At 42.3% G+C, this 15,417-nt stretch overlaps 1 protein-coding gene across 3 annotated transcripts; it reads left to right on the plus strand.

Moving 5' to 3' along the window:
- Nucleotides 1–58: 58 nt before the first annotated feature.
- Nucleotides 59–15,083, plus strand: NRBF2 (nuclear receptor binding factor 2). 3 transcript variants are annotated; one of them, XM_032695479.1, is made up of 4 exons: nt 59–152; nt 10,671–10,755; nt 12,435–12,475; nt 13,536–15,083. In XM_032695479.1, exons 1-4 carry the CDS (start codon nt 99–101, stop codon nt 14,250–14,252), a joined length of 897 nt encoding a protein of 298 aa, XP_032551370.1. In that variant the 5' UTR covers nt 59–98; the 3' UTR covers nt 14,253–15,083. The 3 variants fall into 3 exon arrangements, with proteins under 3 accessions (XP_032551370.1, XP_032551373.1, XP_032551371.1); XM_032695482.1 differs by lacking the exon at nt 59–152 and adding an exon at nt 1,019–1,143; XM_032695480.1 differs by lacking the exon at nt 59–152 and adding an exon at nt 9,421–9,441.
- Nucleotides 15,084–15,417: the final 334 nt, after the last annotated feature.

Genomic DNA, 15,417 nt, shown 5'->3' on the forward strand with positions numbered 1-15,417 from the left:
CTCGTGGGCGGAAGCGGCCGCCCGTGTTTACAAGGCAGCCGCGCCGGGGCCGGGCCGCGCCGGGGCCGGGCCGGGGCAGCACCCAGCACCCCCCGCCAATGTGCCCGCAGCCCCCGCCGCCCATGGAAGTGATGGAGGGGCCCCTCAACCTGGTGAGCGCAGGGCCGGGGGGGGCGGAGCCGGGTAGCGGAGAGAGCGAGACACCGCTCCGCGTAACCGGGCGAGGAGGCGCGCCCTGAGCGGACAGCGGGACTCTGGTCGCCCACCTGTCGCCCCCAAACACCCGTTCAGGGCCCTGTGAGGCCGTGCCCGGGCGGGAGCGGGGCCCAGTGCCGCGCCGGGGGTGGGGGGCTCACCCCGCTGCGGCGGGACAGCGCTGCTCCGGGCCCCGGAGGGAGAACCGCACAGGGAGCGAGTTGCGACATGTTTACATTGCCGGGTGAGCCCTCTGTAAACGCGAGGGATAGGGGAAGTTCTGGGAGATAAGTTCGGGAAGGAAGCGCCTAGAGGAAGCGTTTAGATAGCACAGGCCATATCCATGGCAGTTTAGAGAGTTTATCAGGGCCCGGTGTTTCTTCTAACTTCAGAAGGCGAAATGCGTTAAAACCAGACGCGCCCCGCTCCGCCCCCCCCCCGCTTAGACTAAGTCGCTAAGGAACTGGAGCTGAACACAGATGGTCTGAAAAATGCAGCTTCACAAAAGCTAGTCAGATGTTAAACAGCCTAAATTGGCAGGTCTCTGTCCCATAGACACAATCTAGAAGAGTTAATTCCCTGCTGCCTTATGGGTTTTATCAAAGCTGTCTTGACTGTGCCTCAGATGTGGTGATGCACAGTGTTCCCTTAGAAAACAAGCTTTGGTCCAGCAGTCCAGTGAGCCAGGGGCAGCACACCAGGAATACATCAGTGGTGCTTCCAGGAATGAGTTTGATCCAGAAATTGTTCAGACATTGCCATGTGAACCTCAGAGACTTGTGTCAGTTCAGTTTTTAATCAAAGCTTATTCGCTCCAGCAGAGTGTCAACCCTGGCAAACCCTTGCCTGCTCCATGCAGAGCCAGTCAGGTATTCCTGGATCACCCTCTCTGATTCAGGAAGGCTTTTAGAACTGTCACTGCTGACCACCCATGGAATTAGGAAGATGGTGAGTTTAGATCCAAACCAATGGTGCAGAACCTCTCTGGGTATGTCAGCATCACACTGTCTCAGACTTTTCACTCTCTATGATGAAACACTAATTGAAATAAGGAACAGCAGAAAGTAGAAAAGCTCTTGTAACCTGTTGATATGATGGGCTTAAAGTCAGGAAAACAGGCAGCACAGTAATGCAGGAGGGATAAACTGTAGCTAAGTTCATAGACACTGTAAAAACTTTTTAAAAAGTAGACCTAATGCATAAAACTCTAAGGACAAAACAACAATTGTATATTCACTGGTAAATGTCTGTAAGCAGCAGCTTTTTGGCAGAGCAGATGTCACTAGTCAGTAGTGTTTCAGTAAGAGACCACTTAAAAGGACTGTAGGAGTGACAAGACTGTGACTAAAGCCTGGCTGATGATCTTGTGACCACAACAGGAGTGTGCAGGTACCACACCTGGGTAGCACCAGGCTGACAACAAGGTCAAGACACTTCTGCATGAAGAGATAATACATAAAAAAGGTACTTTACATACTTTTGTACAAAATGATGAAATTGCCTGCAAATATGCTCCTACTGCCTTAGAGTGGCCTGAAATAAAAAAACTTTTTTTTGAAAATGCTGCACAATATTCAGGGAAGGAGCCAACCTCCAGTAAAAGAACATCCGTTTAAGATGTTTATAATATCCAGTGTGATCTATTTCACTTGCTTCTCCTATAAATATCTTCTCTTACCTAAGTCTAGTTCCTGTCGATTGGAAAAGCACAACTTTTTTCAAAGATGACAAAGGGGAAAATAAAGCTACCAAAAAACCAACAACAACAAGAAAAACCAACCCAACCCAAACCCACCAAATCACCCAACACCTAAACTACAAAGTGGTTTTGGATACAGTAATCATTAGACTTAACTGCTGTTGATGACTTGAGTACAAGACATCTCCATTTCAGTCTATCATGGCTTTTTCACAAAATTGATTTTTCTTCAGTTAAGGCATTTCATCATAATTTACTACAGTATTTGGATGTTGCTTTGTCCTGTGAACCTTGTTCATTAGTTGTGGATTGGAGCATCTAGTCTTTTTGGAAAGCATGGATACTGTCCTGATTTTCTAGGCAGCTGCTCTGACTTAAAAAAAAAAAAAAAAAAAATCCCTTACAGGTGGCATGCCGTAGCTTGTTGTGTTCCACTGGTTTCAATTATGTTCTTTTTCTACTGTCTGACAGATTTCCCTCAAAATAATGTTTTATCTTCATGGAACTGGGCTTAATGCCTTAAACTATTTCTTTCTTATGTTTGCTATATTTTGGTTTCCCCAATTCACTGATTTAGTTCTGTAGATGGCACTAGACAACACAGATTTGCTTTCCAGATATGTTGAATTTATACATACACACATACACACAGATACACACGCGCGCGCGGCCAGAGGCGCGCGCACAGACGCGCGCGCCCCCAGACAGATGCGCGCGTATATATGTATATAACACTACAATGTTTTTTGTTCAGTGGAGGTTTAATTACTGACCTTCAGGTCTAATAAGTTCAATGAGAAATGGATCCATCTTTTCAGAATTTGACCTTATTTAGCTCATTTACATACGAATTTAGTTCTTCAGACTTTTTTTCTATTTTAGAGTTACTAACTTTTTGTGTTCCTTCTGTACCATTGTTGCATGCTTAGCAAATGATCATGCTGAGTCTAACCCCAACTTTCCTTCTTTTAACCTTTATAGGACTTGTGCTACAGTACTAACTGCTGATTTGATTTTTCCACTGAGCTGTCCTCAAGGTATTTGTTGTACCCAGTGATTCTTCCTTTAGGAATAACTGAAATAACTTTTCCAAGATCTGTTGCCATTGTCTGAGTTGACAGAGCCATTGGAAAGCATTTTCGTAGAATCATTAAGATTGGAGAAGAACTCTAGGATCCAAGTCCAGCCATTAATCCAGCACTGCTAATGGACCACTGAACCATGTCTCTAAGCAGTGATCTCATCTTGAAAGAAAGGGTTAAAGCCCTCATCCTTTTGCTTTTAGTAGTAAGGAAGCCAGTTCTTAAACCCTACAAATAAAACATTTAGGTTATGCTGTGGAACTTAAAACCAGTATGAAGTGCAGTTTCTGCCTGCAAACAACCGTGTAACAGGTTTCTAGCCCAGCTGATTACTTATTTCACACATACCCCAGTGTCAAAAACTTAAGGCATATCAACATTCTTCTACAGATTAAAACTTTTACTGCGAAAGCACAAAGATAAGTCTCTCATGAACACTGCAAGTTGTTGCAGAGCATCTTAAGAGCTTCTTGGTGATATTTACTGTAGGGGTAATTCCTACTGCCATCTGATTTAGGCAAAGAATTCTGATCTCACATCCAGCAGGAATTTTAACCTTAGGTATAGGAGCAAAAGTTACAAGTTAAGAAGCACAACCACACACTGCTGACCGTCAGAAGCTTGGAAGGAACACAGTAAAAATGAGGCAAATAATATCAAACCTCAAGAAGAGACGAAAAAGAAAACTTGTTCCTTAAACAGTCCAGGACCTCAGAACTCTGCAGATTCTACTTTAAACACCTCAGTATTGTCCTATAGCTAACGAACCATACCACCTCTACTTTGTATTCTTCCTACAAAGTAGTAATGTTTCTATGGCTTATAATAAAATATAATCCAAAATCTGGTGAGTATCTGTCAGCTCTAAATTTCTTGAAGCATAAGGGACCCAGCTTGAGGAGCTGCTGTTTTGGGGAAAACAGAAAACACAAACCAGTGGCTGGAGTGAGAATAACAAAATATGTATTTCAAAAATCTCATATAATGAAAGATTTTAATATTAATGCATTGGTAGCAACCACTCCAGTGCGAGCTAGTCAGTGGTTTACTTTAGGAAGTGATTTAAAAGTGAGGTGAGTACTACATCCACACAAAGGCAAAATAACAAGCAGAATAAATATGCAATATGGAGGTGTAGGAGGGGAAAATAGAAAGCATCTATGAAAGTTCACTAGAGGCCATAGGATTTAAACCACATGGGCTAATGTGTTTGAGACTCAATGCCAGCCTGCAGCTCTGTTATTTTGATTTGAAAACCAGGCATATTACGTTAATCTGCAGAAACATCCACTCAACTCCACTTGTTTTCTTTGATTTTTTTTAATAAAGCTTAACTTGCTATACTTGATCTTCCAGTCTAAAATAGAACCAAAAAAAGGGCAGATGCACTCAATTCTGAACTCAAATTAGAGAGGACAAGCTTGTAGGTAATAAAAGGGGGGAAAGTATCACTCTATAGATATGCCTCACACAAAGTCTGTTTTTACCACAGTGGTGGGTGAGCCACAAGGTATGAACCCACAGAGGCAGCCCCATATTGGAGAGAAGTGACTGGAGGTGCTGAGGTGGTGCATCAGATGCTCAGCTGAACAGCCAGATCAGTAACAGCCACCTCAAGGCTGTGTTCAGGTATATAATTCCTATTAAAGGCACAACACAGAACTGTTCCATGTGACACAGAAAACAACTTGCAGCTGCTCTCAGTCAAGAACATAATTAGCTAAGCTATGGGTGCTTGACAGAAGCATTACTTTCTCACTGTACCTGTGCTGTTTGGGTACCTACCAGCAGTGCCTTTCTGCTGCATCACACTGGCATTACATGCCTGTCATCAGGCCACACAGTTCAGCTCTGAGTCACCATGACCAGCAGTTTGAACACCCAAATGAAGCCACCTCATGGAGGCCTGGTGAGGCAGCAGACTGAGGTCCCAGGTGAATCCTCTCTGCCCCACTTGTTTTCAACTTGTTCCTCCTGGAATAGATTGTTTACTGGACAATTTGTTGTGATGGCTCTGTTGTTCCCTACTGAGGAGTAGCTCAGTTGCTGTAACAGCTTGAGCCATGTGGTTTAAGGCTGCACATCGAAGCCCAGGTTGGTCTTGTTTATTATCAGGGCAGCAGAACAGTTCTCACTTAGCAAGACTTGCTGTGACACTGTATATGGGGACAAGAAAAACACCACCAAAGCAGCTGAGAACTGCAGGCGTGCAAAATGCCCAGGGAGGTGGTGGAGTCACTGTCCCTGGAGGCGTTTAAGGAAAGACTGGACATGGCACTTAGTGCCATGGTCTGGTGTACATGGTGGTAGGTTGGACTCAATGATCTCCGAGTTCTTTTCCAACCTAATTGATTCTGTAAAAATGGCTCTGACAAGCAAGTTGAAGCATTCAGTGCTTTTATCCTACTAAGTGGATGAAAAGGAAGCGAATGAGATTGATTTGACTATGCAGTAGGTAAAAGGATACCACACCCTAAGGAAGGTGCAGGTGATACATGCCTGTATGGGGTTTGGAAGGCTCCACCTAACCTGAGCAGTGTGGATGTGAGTTGGTTTCATTCCAGATCTCTTAATTGCATTTGCATGGTGAGAAACTCAGACTAACCATTTTATCTTAAACTTGGAATAGGCTGGGAACACACGCATAGTCAATTAGAGCTATTCAGTGAATTAATGTGGGTTGGCAAAACAACTGGTTGCTTGTCTGCCCATATATTTAAATTCTAATACCATTGCTTACATGCCAGTTGAACTTTAACATCTTTACAGTTCAATACAAAGCGAGTGAGGAGTCTGTCAGTGCTGAGAACACATTCTCATGAGAGTTTCACATACTTGTTTTGCTCTGTAGGAACACTAACCTGTAATTTACATAGCTGAGTCATTGTTCTGTCAACCTGGCTAAGTACAGGCTTACAAAGACAGACAGTTGAGCTCACATCTGACTAGTGGTCTTGGTTGAACAGCCACAATGGGTTCTGCCATTTTTTGGTTCTTAATCATCTTTCTCTACAGAATACAACTATTTAAAAATGGGAGCTTGCTTCTGTTGATAAAGCTACATTTTACCATTTCTTTAGTCTTAGCGGCAAATATATTCCCATTATTTAGCATGTTGCAATACAACTCTATATTGTTTTTGGCTTTAGTATAACTGCCTGTAAGTACAAGAATTTTCCATAGTCACCCCAATCATGATTGCACTTTTTTTTTTTTTAAAGTAAATGGATGGCCACAGTTTATTCTTGGACCTCTCAGGTCAAGCTTTCCCATTGTGTTCTCTCTTCATTCTGTTTTTTCAATGCATATGAGGACATACACATTGAAACCTTTCTAAGTTCACTGTTTCCTGGTAAGAGTAATGTTTGAAAGAGATTTCCATAGATATAGAACTGACAGAGTGTGGCATGGGAGTAACCGCGGTGCACCAGCTCATCCCACCCTTTGTGACCCTCTGCTGTAAACATCCACATGGAAAACACTTAGCACGCTTGGATAACATGGAAGTGACACAGTGTGCACTTTATGACTCTTCAAACACTCTTAGGAAAACAGACCCGTGTCCTTAGGAAAACAAATCCTCAAGTAGATCCCTCATCTCTCAAAAAAAAAAAAACCAACAAACTGAAAAACCAAAAAACCTTCCTCTTTGCTTTCAGCAGTGAGAGACCACAGGTGTTGATCCTTTCTGGCAAAAATAACTGGTATCCACAGCCCATGCCATAAAGTAGATGACAGTAGCAGCAAACAGTGGTTTCACTTAAAAAACTTACAAACAACCTTCTTGCAGTTAAGCTTCCATCAGGCTCCATTGTTTTAGCAGCTGGGTTTTCCTACCTTTATTAGTCACCTTTTAAGTTAGGCACCAAAATCTGTGCTTCATAATCATATTAAAATACATAATTTTTAGAGAGTCCCTTGCGATGTACAAAGAAGGCTGTAAGCTTAACATCTTGTGCAAGGCTTTATCCAAGTGAAGAGCTGTTGTCCCATTAGCGGAACAGAGAAAAACAAAACATACACAAGACTGTCTCAGCTACAGAAGCACTGTTGCAAATTACTGCTCTGAGGAGAGGGTAGCAGACTGTTTGAAAATGAGCAGTAGTACCATAGTAGCACATGTACCTTTTCAAAATACTGTTGCTTTGAGCAGGTTTTTTCCTGTTATGCTCCTTTCTGTCATATCTAGCCACCAACTGGAATTCTATGGGAAAAAGCAGCAGCTTTTATTTTTCCCCAACATACTCTAGGATCACACTGTGGTAATCCTTTAAGTTGTAACACTACACTGTTTCTAGAGAGAAAATGAGAATTTTTATTTTTCAGTTTGAGAGAACACTAATAGATCTGGCAAGTGGGCCTTATGGCTTCATTTCTGAAAGGCTGCAGTCACATCATTGTGTAGTTTATACTGCAAAAACAAGAGGAATGTTAATTTTCGGGCTGCTTAAAGAAAGCTCTGGGTAAAGAGGGGGCAATCTGCATTGCTGTTTTAGAGGATTGTTTGATTGGGTTTTTTGTTGTTTAGAGAAACCTAGGCAATGATTTGGGCTAGTTGAGTGGAAAATCAAATAGGAGCCTTTCTGTAGAATAGCACAAACTTACAAATGCAGGTATCCTCCTTCAACATCTCAACTCCACTTGGAAACTGTAGAAAAATGTCAAACTTACCTGCTTTTGCAGTTGGTCCAGAGTGATTCATGTCACACAATAAAGCTTACACAAACCTTGTAAGAAGTAGGTATGTTGAAGCAATGTGAGGAAGCTTTTTATCTTGGCCATCCTGCCCTCACCTGCTTCCTTTTACAAGGGTCAAATTGTTAACACCTGTCCATTTGCCGACTGGGAATTCCTGCTCATTAGGATTGGGAGGGACATCTGGAAGTAGTTGTCAACCTGCTTGCACCCTTCAATTCCATAGCTTGTTAATAAATTGTAATTATTCTTACACCCCATCCTACATTTATTTCCAGCACTGCAAGTGGAAGAGGAAAGAGAAATCAGATCCATAAACCCAGCAGAGCCAAGCAGCAGGTGTTTCTGTAACCACAGCAGCAGGACCAAGGTCAAAGCAGTCCTGCTGGAATGTGCTGGGATCCAGCACAGCAGCTCCACAACTGTTGTGTAAACACCTTCCTTTAGCATGACATCAGTGCAGAGATAAACTTGAGAGTCATTTTTTTCTCTTAAGGATATAGGACCAGTTCTTCCATTGCCAGTTTTATAATGGGATACAGGCCCCTCTGAGTTCAAAACAGATTTGCTACAGTGGTTGGAAGCTGTGTGGCTGAGTGGAACTGAGCATTTCTTGCAGTAAGCCAGCAGACTAGACAAGATGTACAAGCTCATCCATCATAATGGCCATTAAGCACCCAAATACTTCTGCTGCAGCTTCATCACTTGCTTCTAGGAAACAGCACCACTAATTTCTCCAAACTGCTTATTGAAAAATAAGCTATCATGAAAATGGGAGAGATTCCTTGGTCCTTCCACAATCAACTAATGGGCACAAACACTCATAGGGTGGCATAAATGAGCAAATATTTCCTTGTCAAGCTGGCAGGAAAAGATGGAAAATGAGGAATTCCTTGCCCATGGCTGACTGCAGAACACCTGGTTTTCTCACACAAAGCTGTGCTTAAAACTGATTTTTCTGTGTTGTGGTTTCTGTTGTTTTCGTTGGGAAGTTTGTTGCATCAGAGTAAGGTGGCCTGATGTGTATATTTTGATGTAAGAGCAAGAAAGGCATTTTGACCTTCTCAACAGAGGATCATGTTTTCTTCTTGCTAATTTCTATGGACTGTTGCTTTCCTAATTTTATTCGCAGTCCAGCCTGACTTCTTCAGACTCCCTTCAGCTTCACTGGAAGTTAATTGAGAATGGAAATAATTTAATTGCTCAGTCAAACAGAATTGACTGTCCTCAAATGTGCTTAAGTGATTTGTGTAAGATCATACTCCACTAGTTTAAAACATGTAAGAATAACCCTTGAAAACAGTTAGACTCAAATTCTTATATGTAGAAACTAATAAATGAAACCAGTTCCCCTGTCTGTTGAAGTGCTTCCTTAGCTCTTCTGTCTCTGGCTATCCTGTTTCCTCTTACCCTGTTTTTTCAGACCTGCCCATGCAGTTTCCAGAAGCAGCTGTATCAATACTAATTTATTGAAAAATTGTTTTGCAAAGAGCTAGCTCAGGTGGTTTTTTTGTCCATGACACAGCTAATTTGTAACGGGATGAGCTGCCAGGAATAACCGAGATGGCTCTATCTGTGCTGATCCTGTTTGTTCATTCCCATGGGAAATTAGTTTATCTTTCTGGCATATATCATTTGTAGGAGTCCATAGAAAAAGACCATAAAATAGATGATTTTCCAATAGAAAAACACTTCCACTTTTGAGATTATTTAACCTCTTCAGGCAGAAGAAATAGGAAATGCTGACAATGCTCTGAGGATTCAATGAAGGTGAGGAAGAAGAATATAACAAAAAATGTTTGTTGTGAAGAATCGAGGAATTGTATTTTGGTTTTTTAAAAACATAGCATATTAGCATATGAAATCAGTTTTAGAAAAGCCAAATGTCTACATGCAGTGATATAACTGCTAGGGATTGCTTAAGAACAGCTGTCGCCCAAACGAGTGTTTTCTATACAAATCATTCTCTTCTGGGGTGTAAGAGCTGCCAAGATTGTGGTAGAAAATTGAACTTACTGTAACAGTGCAGGGGATAAGTCCACTTGGAGGACAAAGAACCTGACCTGTGTTTTGGAACTTGTGTTTTAGGTGGATGTTAATATAAGTGTCATGTAAGTATCAGTACCTGATGTGTGCTTACTTCAAACTCAACGTGCAGCACAGCAGCCCTGAACTGTGTAACTGAGAGTCTCACCAGTTAGTTCTTCTAGCCTTTCACATTACACAGCTTGTCTGGGAGGAGGGACCATAACATTCATGTCTTGTAGTAATGACAAAAAGATTTACTTTCATGAATGTTGCAGTACTGGTTATACAGTAGTGTTTCTCACTGAGCATATGCAAATACAATTGCTTGCTTCCAGCAACATCCTTAGTCTGTGATGGTGGTTTACATTAGTGGTTTACAAATACTAGTATAGACTTAACTGTTGTACAGCAACAACGTGACTTTGATATCTTTAACTATGGCTGTGCTGCTGCCATTAACTGGTGTAAGCTGCAGACAAAAAAAAAAAGGCAAAGATCTTTTGTAGTTTATTCACACAAGAGGCAAAGCCTCTAGGGCATGGGACAGCAGAAAATATCAGACCATCTGTGAGATGTAACACAATTCAAATATTTTGCATTCTGCCAGGTCAACTGGTCCTAAAAACACACAACTTCTCATAACTTCTTATCCCTAATGGTCTTTTTACACATCTGTGGTAAGTGCCTGCCTATAAAAGAGAACATGTCCTTTCTGAAGAACAGCTTCAAAAGGATTTTGTTGTGTACACACCACCTTTGCTGCATTAACAGCCTTCAGTTCTTCAGTACAGACTCTTGTAAGGTAGTATTAAAGAAGTCCGGTTATAAAGCGTGGATGGGAGTGGGAGATCTGAGCCTAAAAGCATGAGAATTGGAATCAGTACAGGTTTCTTAGATGTAATGATTACTTTTACCACAGGTACAGCTTTGTCCATGAACCCTCAGTGATGCGATGGTTTTTTTTTTTGAAGGCTCACCAGCAGAGCAGAAAAGCAGATCGCTTGTTGGCAGCAGGGAAATATGAAGAAGCAATTTCTTGTCACAAGAAAGCTGCTGGTGAGTAGGTTATTTCTCACATTCCAGCTGTTAAAATCAGTTCCTAGATTTGCATGCTCTGTGCACCAAGCCTGTCTGAGCTCAAGAAGCATTTGGACAACACTCTCAGGTATGTGGTGTGACTCCTTGGGTGTCCTGCCTAGGGCCAGGAGTTGGACCAAATGATCCTGATGGGTCCCTTCCAACTCAGAATATTCTGTGATTCTATGATTCTATGTAAGTAGAATATCTAGTTACGTGCAAAATTTTTATTTTTAAAATGTGAGTTTGTTTTTCAGTCCAGATCAAGAGCCCTTTTGGAAGCTTTTTTTTCTCATATGAGCAGCTCAAGTCAGACATTTCCATAGTTGTTTTGATTGGGGATGGTTATCACTGCAAATGCAGTTCTTGACTGAAGATGAAGCCAAGACCTTGTGTCATGCACAGACTAAAGCTGGGTACCTGCTGTAAGCCAGTTTCACTTTGTATTTTCTTCACTGCTTTCAAAGCTGAGGTCAACTGCTTCCCCTGCTAATAAAGGAAATACTTAGACAAATGTTTGCTTACAAAAGCTAACTTCCCTTTCCTGATGTCTGAATTAAGCAGCTGAAAACAGGTGATGAGCTCAGCTTCCCCAGAGCTCGAGCACAACAGCAGATTGACACTCTGTCCTGTGTGAGACCTTGTGCATTTGCCTGTCCATTTAAATAGTCCTGCCTAATTATCTGTGTTGGAGTCCCTCAGCTCTCTGACAGTGCAGCAGCTACTTGGCAGAAGAAGAAAGAGGAGCTCTTAATTGGTGCAACAAGTAGGACATTTTCAGTGACAGGGCTTTGAGGAGACAAAGTAAGTGGCTACTCTGAACATCATAACCTAGATACCAGGCCTTCTCACTTTCCATTCATAAATACTAGAAGTTAAAGTGAGAAACTGATAGTTTCTTTGGTTTTTATGAATACTCAGAGTGATCAGGGATAACACATTCTAATATGCAGACTTTTGGTTTTCTTTCCGTTCATATACCAAGACAAAACCCAGAAAGGCACTGAATGTTTCTTGCATTTCTTTGTCTGATGATTCTATGCCATTATCTTGCATCATTCCAAATTTGGTTAAAAATTTCTTACATCTTGTCATTTTCAGCACTAGCAAGATATGCTTAAAGTGCTTCTCTGACTCTTAAGCCAGCACATTTTCTGGTTTGGAGGAGAACTTGGGAAAAAAAGTGAGGAACTAAGGACCATAATTTTTCATTATGAATATAATTTAAAAGCATGACTTCGTAATACTGGTGTGCCATGGGCAAGAGGATTTTACTTATCACATTTTGTCATAAAGTGCTTGTATGCTAAAGGTCTGGTCCTTAGCTGTGCTCCTTCCTTTCATGGGAAAGCTGTTCTTCTGGGACCTTCTGGAAATGGCTGTTGTCCTTCTCTGTAAAACAAATTTGAGCAACCCAAGCCAACAGGATACCATGAAAGGGGTGTAGTGTGCGTTGCAAGACCTTACAGCAATTTTTCCTGACTTTTGAAAACCAGCAGGTGTTTCCAACCACCGTAACTCTGTAAATGCTTTGCCTCTAGACTGCTGCCTTTATGTGGGGGTTCAGCACACAGAAGGCCTGGAGCCTTTCCTTAGGTTTTATGGGAATGCTGAGGTTGTGCAGGCCGTGCTGACACTGACCCATTCTCTCTCCACAGCGTACCTCACGGACGCCATGAAGCTGACCCGGTCGGAGCAGGTGAGACCTGAGTGCAGCAACTGCCAGAACCAGCCACAGCTCCTGTGTGTCCCACTGTGCCCTCGCTGATCACACCCCCCTTGGGCGTTACCCTCTCCAAAGTTTTCTGAGCCCTTGGCAACTGCACCGGGAGTGTCACAAGTGTGGTAACACCGGTCTTCCTAGAGAGTTTTTCCAAGTTTATGTGGAGCAGGGACAAGAGAAATGCTAAGCCATCCAAGGGGTCTCCAGCTTTCTAGTCTGCCAGGCATCTTCAGGGAGGTGATAAAACTAGTTTCATGTTTAGCTTTTGCTGTGAGGCACTTTGCTGAGACACAAAGCCGAGCGTCTCATCTACAGTCTGTAATTTTGGGTTTATTCATCCTGACTGGGGGATCTCCAGAACAACAGCCCCGACACCGTTCCTTAATCATCACACAGATCTGCCTGTGAATGTAGCATACAGTCTGCTCAGCACTGTTACAGCAGTAGGGTTTGAATTTAGCCAATATTATGAAAGCAAATAACCCTTGGAGATCAGGCCTCTGATCCAAAGGGTCATTCTTTTGGAAAATGGTCTCTCACCCAGGTGGTTCCTGTGAGTTATTGTCCACCATGCCACCCCCTTCATTAAATATGGCTGAATCATTTGGGACTGTATCTGGCCTTGGAGCAATTTGCTGCTTAGTTTTGGGTGTTACTGATATGTCTACACAGATACCATCACAGAAGCATACAAAAAGTTTGCATGGTTTAGCCAAAACGTGGCTGTGCATGCCAGGAGAATCCCTTCCTTCCTGGTGCTGTTCACAGGTCAGTTAAACTCCTGGTGCCCCTGCTCAGAGGGGTTATAGCCTGGTCAGTGACTTACAAACAAAAAGACCAGGTTTTTTGCTGAATTTGGGTGACGTATCTGAATCTGTTGCATTGTACAAGCAGAGGGCAGTTCTTGCTCTCCCCCCCTCAGCCGTGCTGTGATACTGTTCATGTAAATATTTACACACATGTAACTTTACCTGCATGAATATTCAGGTGGGATCAGGGATCACCCACTAAATTGTTTAATCTTGTTCTTACCCAGGCTCAGCTGTCACTGGAATTACAAAGGGATAGTCACATGAAACAGTTACTGCTCATCCAGGAGAGGTGGAAAAGGGCAAAGAGGGAGGAAAAGCTGAAGGCCCAGCAGAATGCTGACAAGGAAACAGCCACACACCTTCAGACTTCTTATAAGCCATCTGCTGAAGACTCTGATGATCAAAACATACTGGTTCCTGTTACTCAGAAATACAGCCCTTCCACAGAAAAACATTCGCAGGATATTCAGGGTGTCTTTGACAGGGACCCGGATACACTGTTATTTCTGCTTCAGAAAAAAAAGGAGCCGGTGGAAGCATGTATTGGGAGTAAAGCTCCAAAAGATGACAAAACAATAATAGAAGAGCAGGCAACCAAAATTGCAGATTTGAAACGGCACATAGAATTTCTTGTAGCTGAAAATGAGAGATTAAGGAGAGAGAATAAGCAGCTAAAAGCAGAAAGAGCTAGACTCCAAAAATCTCCAGTAGACAAGGAGCTGGATGTAGATGCTGATTTTGTAGAGAAGTCAGAGTTGTGGGGTCTGCAGCAACACTCAGAAAGTACTTCTTCAGCTGCAACTTGGCAGAAGTTCGCAACAACTGCTGGGAAGGCAAAGGACATTCCAATACCCAACCTTCCCCCCCTGGACATCCCATCCCCTGAACTCCCACTGCTGGAACTCTCCGAAGATATACTGAAAGGACTGATGAATAGTTAAAACCCAGGAAAAGTGCTCAGTATAGTTACCCATACTTAAGAAAAGGGAAAGCCACCAGGACAGTGGTGATCTGAGGGCAGAAACATCTACCACAATCCTACTGTTGGAGAAAAGGCATTAAGCAACTCTGTTACTGTGAAATACACATCATATCTGATCTACTTCATGAGAGTTAAAGGTACCATAGTTGGTATAAGGTGGTGAGCTCTTTAGTCTTTTTCCCAACGTTTCAAACCAAACGACTGCCTGGAGAATGTTTCAAGTAACACAATCCTTCAGGGTTTTTAAGTATGCTATATGTAATAGTTATCTATAATGCCATAAATGATGGTGCAGAACCTAACTGTTATGGTTGCCAGTCGGCTGCCACTTCATGTTGAAAAATGCTTTCTAGCATGAATTTAAACTGTGCATTTCATTATGCATAACTTTGTTAATTCAGATACAGTGCAATTTATACACCTCCTAGATGGATTTATGTGCCACACTCAGTACTCCTGACCATGTTAACCTCAAGTCAGGAGAGATTTTAATTTCCATTCTATGAAGGAACCAACTTATTAGTTCTGTTGACGAGGTTTTTTTTGGGGGGGTTATCTGTTTACATAACTAATCAGGGTGCATTGAATCTAGCTATTGGTTTCTGTATAAAGTGACATGGTTTAAAAAAAGAAAAACCTATACTTAAGGAAAAATACCCTTTTTGTTTTCAGTGATGCATGAATGGAAGTAATTCTAGCTGGCAGTATTTGATTGAAACAGAAATTGTTTACAGCTTAACCTGATTCAAAAAGGATAGGAAAATAAAAACCAAGGTGTTTTGACACTAAACGTGTGTTAAATCTCTACAGATGTTGCAGAGTATAAAAACCAAATTAGTACTTGTACTAACAGCGTTAGTACACACGTACAGCTGGGCTTCTGTGTTCATCATCCAGCACATTTGAGGAAGCTGGAATGAATTTAGAGGGCCCAGCCCATCCATGAAGTGACCTGGCTGACAGCTGGGTTAGAATCATAGAATCGACTGGGTTGGAAGAGACCTCTGAGACCATCAAGTCCAACCCTTGATCCAACCCTGCTGTGGTTCCCAGACCATGGCACTGAGTCCACATCCAGTCTCACCTTAAACACCTCCAGGGACGGTGAATCCACCACCTCCCTG

This window comes from Chiroxiphia lanceolata, chromosome 8 (assembly GCF_009829145.1).
Source record: "Chiroxiphia lanceolata isolate bChiLan1 chromosome 8, bChiLan1.pri, whole genome shotgun sequence".
Classification (NCBI taxonomy): Eukaryota; Metazoa; Chordata; class Aves; order Passeriformes; family Pipridae; genus Chiroxiphia; species Chiroxiphia lanceolata.